The sequence below is a fragment of the Odontesthes bonariensis genome, chromosome 2 (genome assembly GCF_027942865.1).
Source record: "Odontesthes bonariensis isolate fOdoBon6 chromosome 2, fOdoBon6.hap1, whole genome shotgun sequence".
Classification (NCBI taxonomy): domain Eukaryota; kingdom Metazoa; phylum Chordata; class Actinopteri; order Atheriniformes; family Atherinopsidae; genus Odontesthes; species Odontesthes bonariensis.
Window position 1 is genome coordinate 855,203 of NC_134507.1, and position 17,149 is coordinate 872,351.

The 17,149-nt window shown below is 48.5% G+C and overlaps 1 protein-coding gene across 3 annotated transcripts in view; it reads left to right on the forward strand.

The window, feature by feature from the left end:
* ninl (ninein-like) overlaps positions 1-17,149 on the forward strand; it is a 42,237-nt gene that overhangs the window by 22,620 nt on the left and 2,468 nt on the right. For 2 of the 3 annotated variants that reach the window (XM_075473567.1, XM_075473575.1), the window contains exons 14-24: positions 1,331-1,396; positions 1,481-1,605; positions 2,537-2,617; positions 3,568-3,698; positions 11,255-11,392; positions 11,514-12,614; positions 13,108-13,212; positions 14,578-14,647; positions 14,733-15,020; positions 15,088-15,183; positions 16,138-16,548. In XM_075473567.1, coding sequence (XP_075329682.1) covers positions 1,331-1,396; positions 1,481-1,605; positions 2,537-2,617; positions 3,568-3,698; positions 11,255-11,392; positions 11,514-12,614; positions 13,108-13,212; positions 14,578-14,647; positions 14,733-15,020; positions 15,088-15,183; positions 16,138-16,548 — 2,612 coding nt within the window. The remainder of the gene's footprint in view (positions 1-1,330; positions 1,397-1,480; positions 1,606-2,536; positions 2,618-3,567; positions 3,699-11,254; positions 11,393-11,513; positions 12,615-13,107; positions 13,213-14,577; positions 14,648-14,732; positions 15,021-15,087; positions 15,184-16,137; positions 16,549-17,149) is intronic. The other variant, XM_075473584.1, reaches the window with a different exon arrangement.

Here is a 17,149-nt window from a genome sequence, read left to right on the forward strand (position 1 = left end):
TGCTATGATTTTAACGCATATCTCATATTGCTTAACCACCTGGTCTCAAGCAAATACAACTGCCATGTCACTGATCTACAAATCTTACAAACAGGCACTGAAAATCCAGGACAAATCCAACACTTACCATCACTGTACTATCATACAGAAGTATGGTTTATTTAGTCTAGACTATTTTATTTCTTTTTCAAACTGCTGTCTATTTTTTAAAATGATAAATGATCTTGCTCCCCCTCCCCTTAAGCAATTTGTGAGTCTGCGCAGACCCACAACTAATACAATAGCTACAAGAGCATCATCTAGAGGGGACTGCATAAGTGGGTTCAGAAAATCCACTTTTGGACAAAGTGCCTTCTCAGTAAAAACATCAGGGCTGTGGAATAGCTTCCCTGTTGGTATCAGGGAAAGCACCACACTTAGTACTTTTAAATCAGGTCTTAAGAAGTGGCTAGAAGCAGGGCAGCACTGTGGACATTTTTAGTCACTGATTTTGTGTATTTGTGTTTACTTTAACGAAACAAAAACATGATATATGATAGTTTATTTTTAAATTGTGTTTGCCTACTTGTCATGCAATATACTGTAGGCCTATTCTGCACATAGTCTCACCCAATATTGTGTTTTGTTATATTTTTGTATTATTATTAATCTTTTTTTTTTTTTAATTTAACATCAATTCCTGTCCAGGGACTACAGATGAAAATTAGCCTTGTGGCTATAATCTGGCTCAATTGTATGTTGTGCACTGTCCCTGTTAAATAAACATTAAACTAAAACTAAGTAAGAGTTCAGAGAGTTAAAGAGATGTTGCTGCTTCAGGGAGTCAGAAACCTGTCATCAGTCCAGCTGCTGATCACATGACCTCAGGCTCTGGTTTTAATGTGTTCTTGTTGGTTCTGGTTCTGCGAGCTGATTGGCTGCTGGCTCAGGTGTTCTGCTTCATTCTTTAAACGGCCAGAATAAAAGTTTATGTGCAGTGACGTGTTTCTGACAGAAGGTGGCGCCACTTCCTGTTTTTAATCACACGTGAGGTTCCAGAAAAGGTTCAGAACCAGAGGCTGGGCCGGTTCTGATCAGCGGCTGGTTCTGAACCGGTCTGAAGTTCTGAGAATATAAAACAGAAATATAAATCAGGAAGCAGCCGAGGAACAGGAGGACAAACAGGTTGAGTCTGAATCTGAGAGACTTTCAGGACTTTCAGGTTGGATCTGTGCAGGTAGGTGAGGCCCCGCCCCCTGTGGCGTGGCCCCGCCCCCTGTTAGAGGAGACTTCCTGCTGTGAGTTCACCTGTTAGACGAGACTTTTCACCCGTTTGTGTTTGTTGTCTCAGACTCGAACATGAAGCGCAGTCCGTCTGCTTCAGGAAGGAAGAAGCTGCAGCCGGAGCAGAAAACAGGTGAGAAACACTCCCACCTTCATCCAGGCCGGGTGGCTGGAGCCGCACGGGTCCAAATGACCATCTCACCTGTCTGTCCCTCAGCTCTCAGCTCATTGGACGTTGCCCCCGGCCCCGCCGTCAGCATCCAGACGGAGCTGGCCCTGGAGCAGCTGAAGCAGAAACACCAGCAGGAGCTGCAGCAGCTGAACATCCAGCTGGAGACGCAGGTAAGTGCCGGGAAACGCACATAGATATGTATAGAATGGCTAGATGTCTCGTCCGCGTTGCCGGGCAACGGAGTCAAACGTCCGCAGATGGCGGCCATCTTACCACAGGCAGCTCTCTCGCCGACAACATTGTGTTGATGGTGAAACATTCAAGACATAACTTGCTTAATTCTCAAACGTTTAGGTTATTATAAACATCAAAGTAGTAAGCTAATTATCACACTACAGACGAAGTCCATATTTATTTTTTAAAATAATTACGTAAATATTTCACGTTTATTTGCCCCATGACTCAACTTTATTTACCCCTTGGGATGACTCCCTCAGGGAAATTCAAGTCCCCAGTAGCTCCAAACACACATAGGATCTCTATAAATCTAAAATACAGTATAATATAGAATAATTAATGTAATATATAATTAAAATATAGTTAATATAGAATAATCTAAAACAATGTGTAAAAAAGAATATAGGCTATACAAGATATACAAAGTAAAGAGAGTTAAATAAATAAAGTTATAGCACTATGGTTGAGTTATTGCCCATATTGCACTACACTTGTGTTAATTACACATTGTATGCACATAGTCTGACCATAAATAGATAAGATATTGCACAGTAGTGACGGGAATTATTGCACAGATGACCGAATAAATAAAATATCGCACAGGGTCTTTTAGTATGTAAAATAGTGTAAAATCATGGAGATTTCTGCGAGATAAGAGTAATAGCGTCAGAGCAGATCGCTTAGCGTAACTATGGTTACCTCAGGTTTGAATGTCTCCCGGACATCTCACCCTGTGGTAAGATGGCCGACTTGTGCGGACGTTCTAAACTCAGACGTAACACATCTAGCCATTCTATACATATCTATGAGAACGCACCTCAGCAGCTCTGTGCTCACCTGTGAGTAACTCCTCCCCCTCCCCAGGTGAACTACTACGAGCGCAGTCTGGAGAAGATGAGGCAGAGCATGGAGGTGGAGCGGAAAGACATCAGCCAGGCCTTCAAGGTACTGAGAGGAAGAGTTTCACCACCTGTTGGAGGTGTTCTGTGCTGTTACCTGAGTGGAAGAGTTTAACCCTCAGACCTGATAAACCCCCATAGAATATTTCACTTTGCATTGCATACATTGAAAATACAGCAGTTTTTGTGTGTTTTTTTTAACAGAAATTGGTGTTTACATCATATAAACCAGTATTTAAAGGGTTCATTTTTTGAAAATAATTGCAAAATTGATAGTTATGATCAGAACTGAAGTGGAAGAAAAGATTTATGAAAAAAAAGTGGAAAAAAATATTAACATATGGTATTTTGGGGATCATTTTAGAAGTGGACAAAAATGTCCCTTTTCAGAAATTAAGGACTTTTTTTTTTTTTTTTTAAATCAGGCATAACAAAAAATTAAAAATCCCTAAAAATCAATGTTGTTGCTGATCATTGACATATACCAGACCATAATTATCCCCACTCAATAATTCCACTTTGCATTCCATATTTTGAAAATACTGGCACCGAAAGGCTTAAAATTTGGGCTAAAAAGTTCAAATTGGCATCTAAAGGGTTAATTTTTTTTAAATAATTGGAAACTTGGTAGTTATGATCAGAACTGAAGTGGAATAAAAGATTTATGGAAAAAAAGTGGAAAAAATGTTAATATATGATGTTTTTAGGTCGTTTTAAAAGGGGACAAAAATGTCCCTTTTCAGAAATTAAGGAGTTTTTTTTACTACACAATGAAAAATTAAATTGTATATGATGTGTGTTTGAAATTCGAAAAAATAGTCAAAAATGCCCAACTGGACCAAATATGATGAGTATCACTATCTACAGTGTGAAATTAGAGGAGAAAGTTCACCCCAAGTGGAGAAAAATGTCCCCCATCAGGAATTAGGGTTAACCACCTGTTGGAGGTGTTCTTTTACCTGAGTGGAAGGTGAACTTTAACTGTGTGGATAACAGCTGGAGATCAGCGAGCTGGAGGAGCAGAAGTCTGAGGCCGAGCAGCAGGCCAAGCAGCTGAAGGAGGCGCTGGGCAGGCTGCAGACGCAGCTCCAACACGGAGGAGGGTGGAGCCACGAGCAGGAGCGGAGGTGAGCGCCACCTGTTTCCATGGAAACGGCTGCCGTTTATCAGTTATCATTATGGATACTTGGTAAAACCTGTCTGTGTGTGTGTGTGACATCACACATCGTGACCACATATCGTGACATCACATATCGTGACATCACACATCGTGACTTCACACATCGTGACATCACACATTGTGACCACATATCGTGACCACATATCGTGACATCACACATCGTGACATCACACATCGCGACTTCACACATCGTGACATCACACATTGTGACCACATATCGTGACCACATATCGTGACATCACACATCGCGACATCACACATTGTGACATCACACATCGTGACATCACACATCGTGACATCACACATCGTGACCACATATCGTGACCACATATCATGACATCACACATCGTGACCACATATCGTGACATCACACATCGTGACCACATATCATGACACACACATCGTGACCACACATCGTGACATCACATATCGTGACATCACACATCGTGACCACATATCATGACACACACATCGTGACCACACATCGTGACATCACATATCGTGACATCACACATTGTGACATCACACATCGTGACCACATATCGTGACCACATATCGTGACCACATATCGTGACCACATATCGTGACATCACACATCGTGACATCACACATCGTGACCACATATCGTGACATCACACATCGTGACCACATATCGTGACCACACACATCGCGACCACATATCGTGACCACATATCGTGACATCACACATCGTGACATCACACATCGCGACCACATATCGTGACCACATCGTGACATCACACATCGTGACATCACATATCGTGACATCACATATCGTGACATCACACATCGTGACATCACACATCGTGACATCACACATCGTGACCACATATCGTGACCACATATCGTGACATCACACATCGTGACATCACACATCGTGACATCACACATCGTGACCACATATCGTGACACACACATCGTGACCACACATCATGACACACACATCGTGACATCACACATCGTGACCACATATCGTGACATCACACATCGTGACATCACACATCGTGACATCACACATCGTGACATCACACATCGTGACATCACACATCGCGACATCACACATCGCGACCACATATCGTGACATCACACATCGTGACCACATATCGTGACCACATATCGTGACATCACACATCGTGACATCACACATCGTGACATCACACATCGTGACATCACACATCGTGACATCACACATCGTGACATCACACATCGTGACCACATATCGTGACACACACATCGTGACCACATATCGTGACACACACATCGTGACATCACACATCGTGACCACATATCGTGACATCACACATCGTGACATTACACATCGTGACATTACACATCGTGACCACACATCGTGACCACACACATCGTGACCACACACATCGTGACATCACACATCGTGACATCACACATCGTGACCACATATCATGACACACACATCGTGACCACACATCGTGACCACACATCGTGACCACATATCGTGACATCACACATCGTGACATCACACATCGTGACCACATATCGTGACACACACATCGTGACCACATATCATGACACACACATCGTGACATCACACATCGTGACATCACACATCGTGACATCACACATCGTGACATCACACATCGTGACATCACACATCGTGACATCACACATCGCGACCACATATCGTGACCACATATCGTGACATCACACATCGTGACCACATATCGTGACCACATATCGTGACATCACACATCGCGACCACATATCGTGACCACATATCGTGACATCACACATCGTGACCACATATCGTGACCACACACATCGTGACATCACACATCGTGACATCACACATCGTGACATCACACATCGTGACATCACACATCGTGACATCACACATCGTGACATCACACATCGTGACCACATATCGTGACACACACATCGTGACCACATATCATGACACACACATCGTGACATCACACATCGTGACCACATATCGTGACATCACACATCGTGACATCACACATCGTGACATCACACATCGTGACATCACACATCGTGACATCACACATCGTGACCACATATCGTGACCACATATCGTGACCACATATCGTGACCACATATCGTGACATCACACATCGTGACATCACACATCGTGACATCACATATCGTGACATCACACATCGTGACATCACACATCGTGACCACATATCGTGACATCACACATCGTGACATCACACATCGTGACCACATATCGTGACCACACATCGTGACATCACACATCGTGACATCACACATCGTGACATCACACATCGTGACATCACACATCGTGACATCACACATCGTGACATCACACATCGTGACCACATATCGTGACATCACACATCGTGACATCACACATCGTGACATCACACATCGTGACATCACACATCGTGACATCACACATCGCGACCACATATCGTGACCACATATCGTGACCACATATCGCGACCACATATCGTGACCACATATCGTGACATCACACATCGTGACATCACACATCGTGACCACATATCGTGACATCACACATCGTGACATCACACATCGTGACCACATATCGTGACATCACACATCGTGACATCACACATCGTGACCACATATCGTGACCACACATCGTGACATCACACATCGTGACATCACACATCGTGACATCACACATCGTGACATCACACATCGTGACATCACACATCGTGACATCACACATCGTGACCACATATCGTGACATCACACATCGTGACATCACACATCGTGACATCACACATCGCGACCACATATCGTGACCACATATCGTGACATCACACATCGTGACCACATATCGTGACATCACACATCGTGACATCACACATCGTGACATCACACATCGCGACCACATATCGTGACCACATATCGTGACATCACACATCGTGACCACATATCGTGACCACATATCGTGACATCACACATCGTGACATCACACATCGCGACCACATATCGTGACCACATATCGTGACATCACACATCGTGACCACATATCGTGACCACACACATCGTGACATCACACATCGTGACATCACACATCGTGACATCACACATCGTGACATCACACATCGTGACATCACACATCGTGACATCACACATCGTGACCACATATCGTGACACACACATCGTGACCACATATCATGACACACACATCGTGACATCACACATCGTGACCACATATCGTGACATCACACATCGTGACATCACACATCGTGACATCACACATCGTGACATCACACATCGTGACATCACACATCGCGACCACATATCGTGACCACATATCGTGACCACATATCGTGACCACATATCGTGACCACATATCGTGACATCACACATCGTGACATCACACATCGTGACCACATATCGTGACATCACACATCGTGACATCACACATCGTGACCACATATCGTGACATCACACATCGTGACATCACACATCGTGACCACATATCGTGACCACACATCGTGACATCACACATCGTGACATCACACATCGTGACATCACACATCGTGACATCACACATCGTGACATCACACATCGTGACCACATATCGTGACATCACACATCGTGACATCACACATCGTGACATCACACATCGCGACCACATATCGTGACCACATATCGTGACATCACACATCGTGACCACATATCGTGACCACATATCGTGACATCACACATCGTGACATCACACATCGTGACCACATATCGTGACCACATATCGTGACATCACACATCGTGACCACATATCGTGACCACATATCGTGACATCACACATCGTGACATCACACATCGTGACATCACACATCGTGACCACATATCGTGACCACATATCGTGACATCACACATCGTGACATCACACATCGTGACATCACACATCGTGACATCACACATCGTGACATCACACATCGTGACATCACACATCGCGACCACATATCGTGACATCACACATCGTGACATCACACATCGTGACCACATATCGTGACATCACACATCGTGACATCACACATCGTGACCACATATCGTGACCACACATCGTGATCACATATCGTGACATCACACATCGTGACATCACACATCGTGACATCACACATCGTGACATCACACATCGTGACCACATATCGTGACACACACATCGTGACCACATATCATGACACACACATCGTGACATCACACATCGTGACCACACATCGTGACATCACACATCGTGACATCACACATCGTGACATCACACATCGTGACATCACACATCGCGACCACATATCGTGACCACATATCGTGACACACACATCGTGACACACACATCATGACACACACATCGTGACATCACACATCGTGACCACACATCGTGACATCACACATCGTGACATCACACATCGTGACATCACACATCGTGACATCACACATCGCGACCACATATCGTGACCACATATCGTGACATCACACATCGTGACCACATATCGTGACCACATATCGTGACATCACACATCGTGACATCACACATCGTGACCACACATCGTGACATCACACATCGTGACCACATATCGTGACCACATATCGTGACCACACATCGTGACATCACACATCGTGACATCACACATCGTGACATCACACATCGTGACATCACACATCATGACACACATCGTGACATCACACATCGTGACATCACACATCATGACATCACACATCGTGACCACATATCATGACATCACACATCGTGACATCACACATCGTGACATCACACATCGTGACGACACACATCGTGACATCACACATCGTGACCACATATCATGACATACACATCGTGACCACACATCGTGACATCACACATCGTGACCACATATCATGACACACACATCGTGACCACACATCGTGACATCACACATCGTGACCACATATCATGACACACACATCGTGACATCACACATCGTGACCACATATCGTGACATCACACATCGTGACATCACACATCGTGACATCACACATCGTGACCACATATCGTGACATCACACATCGTGACATCACACATCGTGACATCACACATCGTGACATCACACATCGTGACCACATATCGTGACCACATATCATGACACACATCGTGACATCACACATCGTGACATCACACATCATGACATCACACATCGTGACCACATATCATGACATCACACATCATGACATCACACATCATGACATCACACATCGTGACCACATATCATGACATCACACATCATGACATTACACATCGTGACATCACACATCATGACATCACACATCATGACATCACACATCGTGACCACATATCATGACATCACACATCGTGACATCACACATCGTGACATCACACATCGTGACATTACACATCGTGACCACATATCATGACACACATCGTGACATCACACATCGTGACCACATATCATGACACACACATCGTGACCACACATCGTGACATCACACATCGTGACCACATATCATGACACACACATCGTGACATCACACATCGTGACCACATATCATGACATCACACATCGTGACATCACACATCGTGACATTACACATCGTGACCACATATCATGACACACATCGTGACATCACACATCGTGACCACATATCATGACACACACATCGTGACATCACACATCGTGACCACATATCATGACACACACATCGTGACATCACACATCGTGACCACATATCATGACATCACACATCGTGACATCACACATCGTGACATCACACATCGTGACATTACACATCGTGACATTACACATCGTGACCACACATCGTGACCACACATCGTGACCACACACATCGTGACATCACACATCGTGACATCACACATCGTGACATCACACATCGTGACCACATATCATGACACACACATCGTGACATCACACATCGTGACATCACACATCGTGACCACATATCGTGACATCACACATCGTGACCACATATCGTGACATCACACATCGTGACATCACACATCGTGACCACATATCGTGACCACATATCGTGACATCACACATCGTGACATCACACATCGTGACATCACACATCGTGACCACATATCATGACATCACACATCGTGACATCACACATCGTGACATCACACATCGTGACATCACACATCGTGACATCACACATCGTGACATCACACATCGTGACATTACACATCGTGACCACATATCATGACACACATCGTGACATCACACATCGTGACCACATATCATGACACACACATCGTGACCACACATCGTGACATCACACATCGTGACCACATATCATGACACACACATCGTGACATCACACATCGTGACCACATATCATGACATCACACATCGTGACATCACACATCGTGACATTACACATCGTGACCACATATCATGACACACATCGTGACATCACACATCGTGACCACATATCATGACACACACATCGTGACATCACACATCGTGACCACATATCATGACACACACATCGTGACATCACACATCGTGACCACATATCATGACATCACACATCGTGACATCACACATCGTGACATCACACATCGTGACATTACACATCGTGACCACACACATCGTGACCACACACATCGTGACATCACACATCGTGACATCACACATCGTGACCACATATCATGACACACACATCGTGACATCACACATCGTGACCACACATCGTGACCACATATCGTGACATCACACATCGTGACATCACACATCGTGACCACATATCGTGACATCACACATCGTGACATCACACATCGTGACCACATATCGTGACATCACACATCGTGACATCACACATCGTGACCACATATCGTGACCACATATCGTGACATCACACATCGTGACATCACACATCGTGACATCACACATCGTGACCACATATCGTGACCACATATCGTGACATCACACATCGTGACATCACACATCGTGACATCACACATCGTGACATCACACATCGTGACACACACATCGTGACCACATATCGTGACATCACACATCGTGACATCACACATCGTGACATCACACATCGTGACATCACACATCGTGACCACATATCATGACATCACACATCGTGACATCACACATCGTGACATCACACATCGTGACCACATATCGTGACCACATATCGTGACACCACACATCGTGACATATTGTGACATCGTGACATATTGTGACATCGTGACATATTGTGACATCACACATCGTGACACACACATCGTGACATATTGTGACATCACACATCGTGACCACATATCATGACACACACATCATATGACATCGCACATCATGTGACCTCACGTACCATAAAGGTGTTCCAGTTCCATTGACCTGATTGGTTTCTTTTACCTGACGCACCTGTTCACTTCCTGTTTAACACGTTTTCCGTGCAATGCGTCGTTTTTCCACGCCCTCTGACCACAGGTCTTCTCTGTGTTCTCAACTTTCCCAGGATGCATCGGGAGCGGGCCGAGCTGGAGCAGAACTTCGCCAGAGAGATCGGTAACCTGGTCCAGAGACTGAGTGCGGAGAAGGAGCAGCTGGAGGCGGAGCTTAAGCTGAGGATGGACCAGGAAGTGCTGGCCGTCAGGTGGGTGGTGACATCACCGGTTTCATTTGTTGTTGTTTCAGTGGGTCGAACAGAACATTTAAAAGTTCTGGTTCCATCCGGAGAGTCGGACAGCCGAATGAACGCCGTGTGCTGTGAGCAGGGAGGAGTCGGAGCTGCGCCTTGCCGACGCTCGGCGCCGCCTCCTCCACCCAGAGTCGGGTTCGCAGGAGGCCGGCCAATCAGAGGCCAGCTTGGAGGCGGAGCTGGAAGCTTCTCGGGGGCGGTGCTGCGAGCTGGAGGCCCGGCTCGGCGCCAGAGAGCACGCCGTGGCCTCCCTGAGGGCGGAGCTGGAGAGCAGGACGGAGTCCGTCTCCAGACTCACGGCAGAACTGGACTCCCTGAAGACGGACCGGGACCGGCTGATCCAGGACCTGAAGGACCAGGCCATGGCGGTGGACCACCTGCAGCTAGAGCTGGACGCCGCCTCGGAGGAGGCGGAGCGGCGGCGGAGCGGCGAGGGGAGCCTGCAGGAGGCTCTGAGGGCGGAGCAGAACCGGGCCGAGCGGCTCCGGTCCGGTCTGGCCGAGGAGAGCGAGGAGGCCGGCCGCCTGAGGCAGGAGAACGCCGCCTACGCCCGGCTCGCCGACCAGCTCGCCGCCCAGATCGTGGAGATGGAGGCGGAGATCTCCACCCTCAGGGAGCACCTGAGGGGCCTCAGCGCCCAGCTCAACGGCACCGCAGACCTGGTCCTGGAGCTCAGGGAGCAGGTCCTGCACCAGCAGCGGGCCCTGCGGGACTCCCAGAACCAGCTGAGGTCCACGGAGGAGGACCTGGTCAGGGAGCAGGTCCAGGACTCCCAGAACCAGCTCAGGTCCACGGAGGAGGACCTGGCCCGGGCCCTGCTGGACTCCCAGAACCAGCTGAGGTCCACGGAGGAGGACCTGGCCCGGGTCAGGGAGCAGGTCCAGCACCTGCAGCGGGCCCTGCGGGACTCCCAGAACCAGCTGAGGTCCACGGAGGAGGACCTGGCCCGGGCCCTGCTGGACTCCCAGAACCAGCTGAGGTCCAGGGAGGAGGACCTGGCCCGGGTCAGGGAGCAGGTCCTGCACCTGCAGGGGGTCCTGCTGGACTCCCAGAACCAGCTCAGGTCCACGGAGGAGGACCTGGCCCGGGAGAAGAGCCGGATGGCGCAGCAGCTGATGGAGCTGGAGCGGCTGGTTCTGGACCTGGAGGGCGTGATGGAGGCGGCCGGTCCGCACAGGTTTGTGGAGCATGAACTCGGAACGGACTCGGAACCAGAACCCGGTCCGAAACCCACGACTAACCTCCATCTGCTCGATTAGACTAACGCGGAATGAGTCCCCCACAATGCACTGCTGCACCTCTAACCCAATGACAGACGTCCAAACGCATGACCCAGTAACCCCGGTCCAAACGGTTCTGATTAGTTCTTCTTTCCACGATGATGGAGACGAAGGTTCTGTTGGCTTCAGACGGACCGGTTCTGGTCATGTGACTGTTGTGGGAGGAGCTTCAGACTGCTGAACAGAACCAGGACTGGTGAGCCGGTACCAGGACCGGTTCAGGCAGACTGAAGCCCCTCCAGATGTCTCTGGGTCAGAACCGGTCGGTCTGGACGCCTGAAGTTCCTTCGTCCTTCTGATCGGATCTTTAGAACCTTTTCTGTGATCCACCCCGACCGCCCGGTTCTGCTCAGGTTCTGTTTCTGACCCGTGTTGGTTTGTGGGCTCCAGGACTCGGCTGGAGGAGGTCCGACTGGAGAACGGAGCTCTGCAGGAGAGGCTGAGCGTCCTGCAGCAGGAGGTCCAGAACCTGGAGGACGACGTGGCCAAGAAGAGGTGAGTTCTGCCCCAGAACCTCCCAGAACCTGAGGGTTCTGCTGAGGGAACCCAGATGTTCTGGTTGCTCAGGTGACTTTATGCAGCTGGAATTATTTTACAGCCGGACAGAAAAGGTGTTGAAATTATGATGAAACGGTTCTGAACAATAGGCAAGGCAATTTTATTTATAGAGCACAATTTGTTTCTGTGGGCCACAGACAATGATTTCAGTTTTGTCTGAGTTTAGCTGGAGGAAATAGTTTTGCATCCACACACTGATCTGTTCGGATTCCCACCCAGTCTTCTAACCTCTGTAATAAGGTCACATGGTCAACTGTGTCAAAGGCAGCACTCAGGTCCAGCAGAACTAAGACTGAGACTCTACTTGCATCTGTGTTCAGGCGGATGTCGTTTGTCACCTTGATCAGAGCTGTCTCAGTGCTGTGGTGGGGCCTAAAGCCTGATTGGAAAGTATCAAAAGCATTGTTAGACAGGAGAAAGTCACTAAGCTGTTGGTATACAACTTTTTCTAGGACTTTGCCTAAGAATGGCAGGTTTGATATGGGCCGGTAGTTGTTCAGTACTGTGGCATCAAGATTGCTCTTCTTTACGGGTTAGCAGTCACATGATGGGTTAACAGTCACATGATGGGTTAGCAGTCACATGATGGGTTAGCAGTCACATGATCGGTTAACAGTCACATGATGGGTTAGCAGTCACATGATGGGTTAGCAGTCACATGATGGGTTAGCAGTCACATGATGGGTTAACAGTCACATGATGGGTTAGCAGTCACATGATGGGTTAGCAGTCACATGATCGGTTAACAGTCACATGATGGGTTAGCAGTCACATGATGGGTTAGCAGTCACATGATGGGTTAACAGTCACATGATGGGTTAGCAGTCACATGATGGGTTAACAGTCACATGATGGGTTAACAGTCACATGATGGGTTAGCAGTCACATGATGGGTTAGCAGTCACATGATGGGTTAGCAGTCACATGATGGGTTAACAGTCACATGATGGGTTAGCAGTCACATGATGGGTTAACAGTCACATGATGGGTTAGCAGTCACATGATGGGTTAGCAGTCACATGATGGGTTAACAGTCACATGATGGGTTAGCAGTCACATGATGGGTTAGCAGTCACATGATGGGTTAGCAGTCACATGATGGGTTAGCAGTCACATGATGGGTTAGCAGTCACATGATGGGTTAACAGTCACATGATGGGTTAGCAGTCACATGATGGGTTGGGTTAGCAGTCACATGATGGGTTAGCAGTCACATGATGGGTTAGCAGTCACATGATGGGTTAGCAGTCACATGATGGGTTAGCAGTCACATGATGGGTTAACAGTCACATGACGTTACAGGCGGCGGCTGGAGGAGGTGGAGAAGGAACACGAGAGGAGCAGAGAGGAGGAGGAGCGGCTGCAGCAGGAGGTGAGACACCTGGTTCCTGATGTGAGGCCCCGCCCCCTCAGAGGCCCCGCCCGCCTCAGACGCCTCACCCCCCCTTTCTCTCCAGAACGCCAGGTACCGTGAGGAGGTTCTGGATCTGAGCAGCAGGAACCTGCAGCTGAGCGGCGACAACGGCGAGCTGAGCACGCGTCTCCGTGGGGAGCAGGAGGCGGTCCTGATGCTGCGGGGCCGCCTGGCGACGGCTTCCCTGGAGCAGGAGGAGGCGGCGGCCGGGCTGCGGCGGCGGCTGCAGGACGCCGTGACGCAGCACGAGCGGGAGAAGCTGCAGCGGCAGGCGGCGTGGACACAGGAGAGACAGCTGCTGGAGGCGGAGCTCTGCTCCACCAAGGAGGAGGTAAACACCACGATCTCTGGCCAGCCGCTCGTCTCCTTTGCGGCGACTCACCATATCTGTTCCGCAGCTGGAGGCGGAGCTTAGCGGCGTCAGCCTGAAGCTGCAGTGGACGGAGGAGGACAAGGAGCGGCTGCGGCGAGACGGCGAGGAACGAAACCGCAAGGTGACGTGACATCAGCGTAAACCGTCCAATAATGTCATCGGGTTTCCCTCACTGAACAGCCAATCAGAGCGATGTTGGTGCTGCTGGGCAGAACTTCCACCAGGGGCAGCGCAGAGCATTTAATGAGTTTAAAATAAACAGTTTAACCCAGTGGTTTTCAAAGTGGGGGCCGCTGGGGGGGCCTCAGAAAATTGGAGTGAAGATAAGAAAAAAATGCAAAAATAAAAAAAATAGAATTCAATTTTTTTTAAAACATAATAAATTGTCAAATTTTTTTAATCAGTATTGTAAAATACAATTTATAATAATATGTCATATGGAAATGTTATTTGCCACGCTCGTCTTTCTGATTGGCTGCCAGTCAAAACATGGTAGACCTGGCGGTTTGCGCCTGTTCTGATGCTGCGCTGCTCCTCAAGTTAGCGTGTAGCTAGCTTAGCCAACATGGACAGATTTTAGACTTGGAAGAGACCGAAAGAACTGGCCGACTAAAATCAGAAAGTACGAGGCAGCAGACATTAAGTTTGGCTTTACAGCCGTACAGAAAAATGGCGTCCTCTGTCTGGAGACCCTCTCAGATGAGGGTTCAAAACCTTCGAAACTTCAGCGTCACCTGATACAAAAACATCCGTCAGACTTCTTCAGACGTAAAGAAGAGCATTTAGTCAGGCTGCATTCACACAGCGAGCTGCTGTCCGGGAAGAAAAGAAAGAAAATACCTTCTAAAAGTTGTTTCTTTACATATTTTGTAGCATTGTCTGGTTTGCAAAGGGGGCCAGAAGCTGATACTGTTTGGGGGGCCTCGGCATGGACAAGTTTGGGAACCCCTGGGTTAACCCACGCAGGTCAGAACCTGCTGCAGGTCAGAACCTGCTGCAGGTCCCATGGAACCTGGCCCGTAGTTCAGGAGGAAGCCGGTCGGATCAGAACCCGCTGACGCTGTTTCTCCGTCAGGTGGAGCAGCAGCTGAGCTCCGTGGAGACGGAGGCGGAGCTTCTTCGCTCTCAGCTCCACGCCGTCACTCAGGAGAAGCTCGGCCACGCCCAGGAAGTGGCGGAGCTCCAGAGTCTGAGGGTCCAGAACCAGGAGCTACAAAGTCTGAGGGTCCAGAACCAAGAGCTCCAGAGTCTGAGGGTCCAGAACCAAGAGCTCCAGAGTCTGAGGGTCCAGAACCAGGAGCTCCAAAGTCTGAGGGTCCAGAACCAGGAGGCCCAGAATCTGAGGGCCCAGAACCAGGAGCTCCAGGGTCTGAGGGTCCAGAACCAGGAGCTCCAGGTCCAGGTCCACCAGCTGACCCGGGAGCAGCAGAACCTGAGGACCAGCCTGAGGGAGGTGGAGGCGACCCGGGCCCAGGCCCAGGACCAGGTCAGGTTCTGGTTGAGTTAGTTGGGTTCTGGTTGGGTTAGTTGGGCTCTGGTTGGGTTCTGGTTGGGTTGGTTGGGTTCTGGTTGGGTTAGTTGGGCTCTGGTTGGGTTCTGGTTGGGTTCTGGTTGGGTTAGTTGGGCTCTGGTTGGGTTAGTTGGGTTCTGGTTGGGTTAGTTGGGCTCTGGTTGGGTTCTGGTTGGGTTAGTTGGGCTCTGGTTGGGTTAGTTGGGCTCTGGTTGGGTTCTGGTTGGGTTAGTTGGGTTCTGGTTGGGTTCTGGTTGGGTTATTTGGGTTCTGGTTGGGCTCTGGTTGGGCTCTGGTTGGGTTAGTTGGGCTCTGGTTGGGTTAGTTGGGTTCTGGTTGGGTTCTGGTTGGGTTGGTTGGGTTCTGGTTGGGCTCTGGTTGGGTTCTGGTTGGGTTCTGGTTGGGTTAGTTGGGCTCTGGTTGGGTTAGTTGGGCTCTGGTTGGGTTAGTTGGGTTCTGGTTGGGTTCTGGTTGGGTTCTGGTTGGGTTAGTTGGGTTCTGGTTGGGTTAGTTGGGCTCTGGTTGGGTTAGTTGGGCTCTGGTTGGGTTTGGTTGGGTTCTGGTTGGGTTAGTTGGG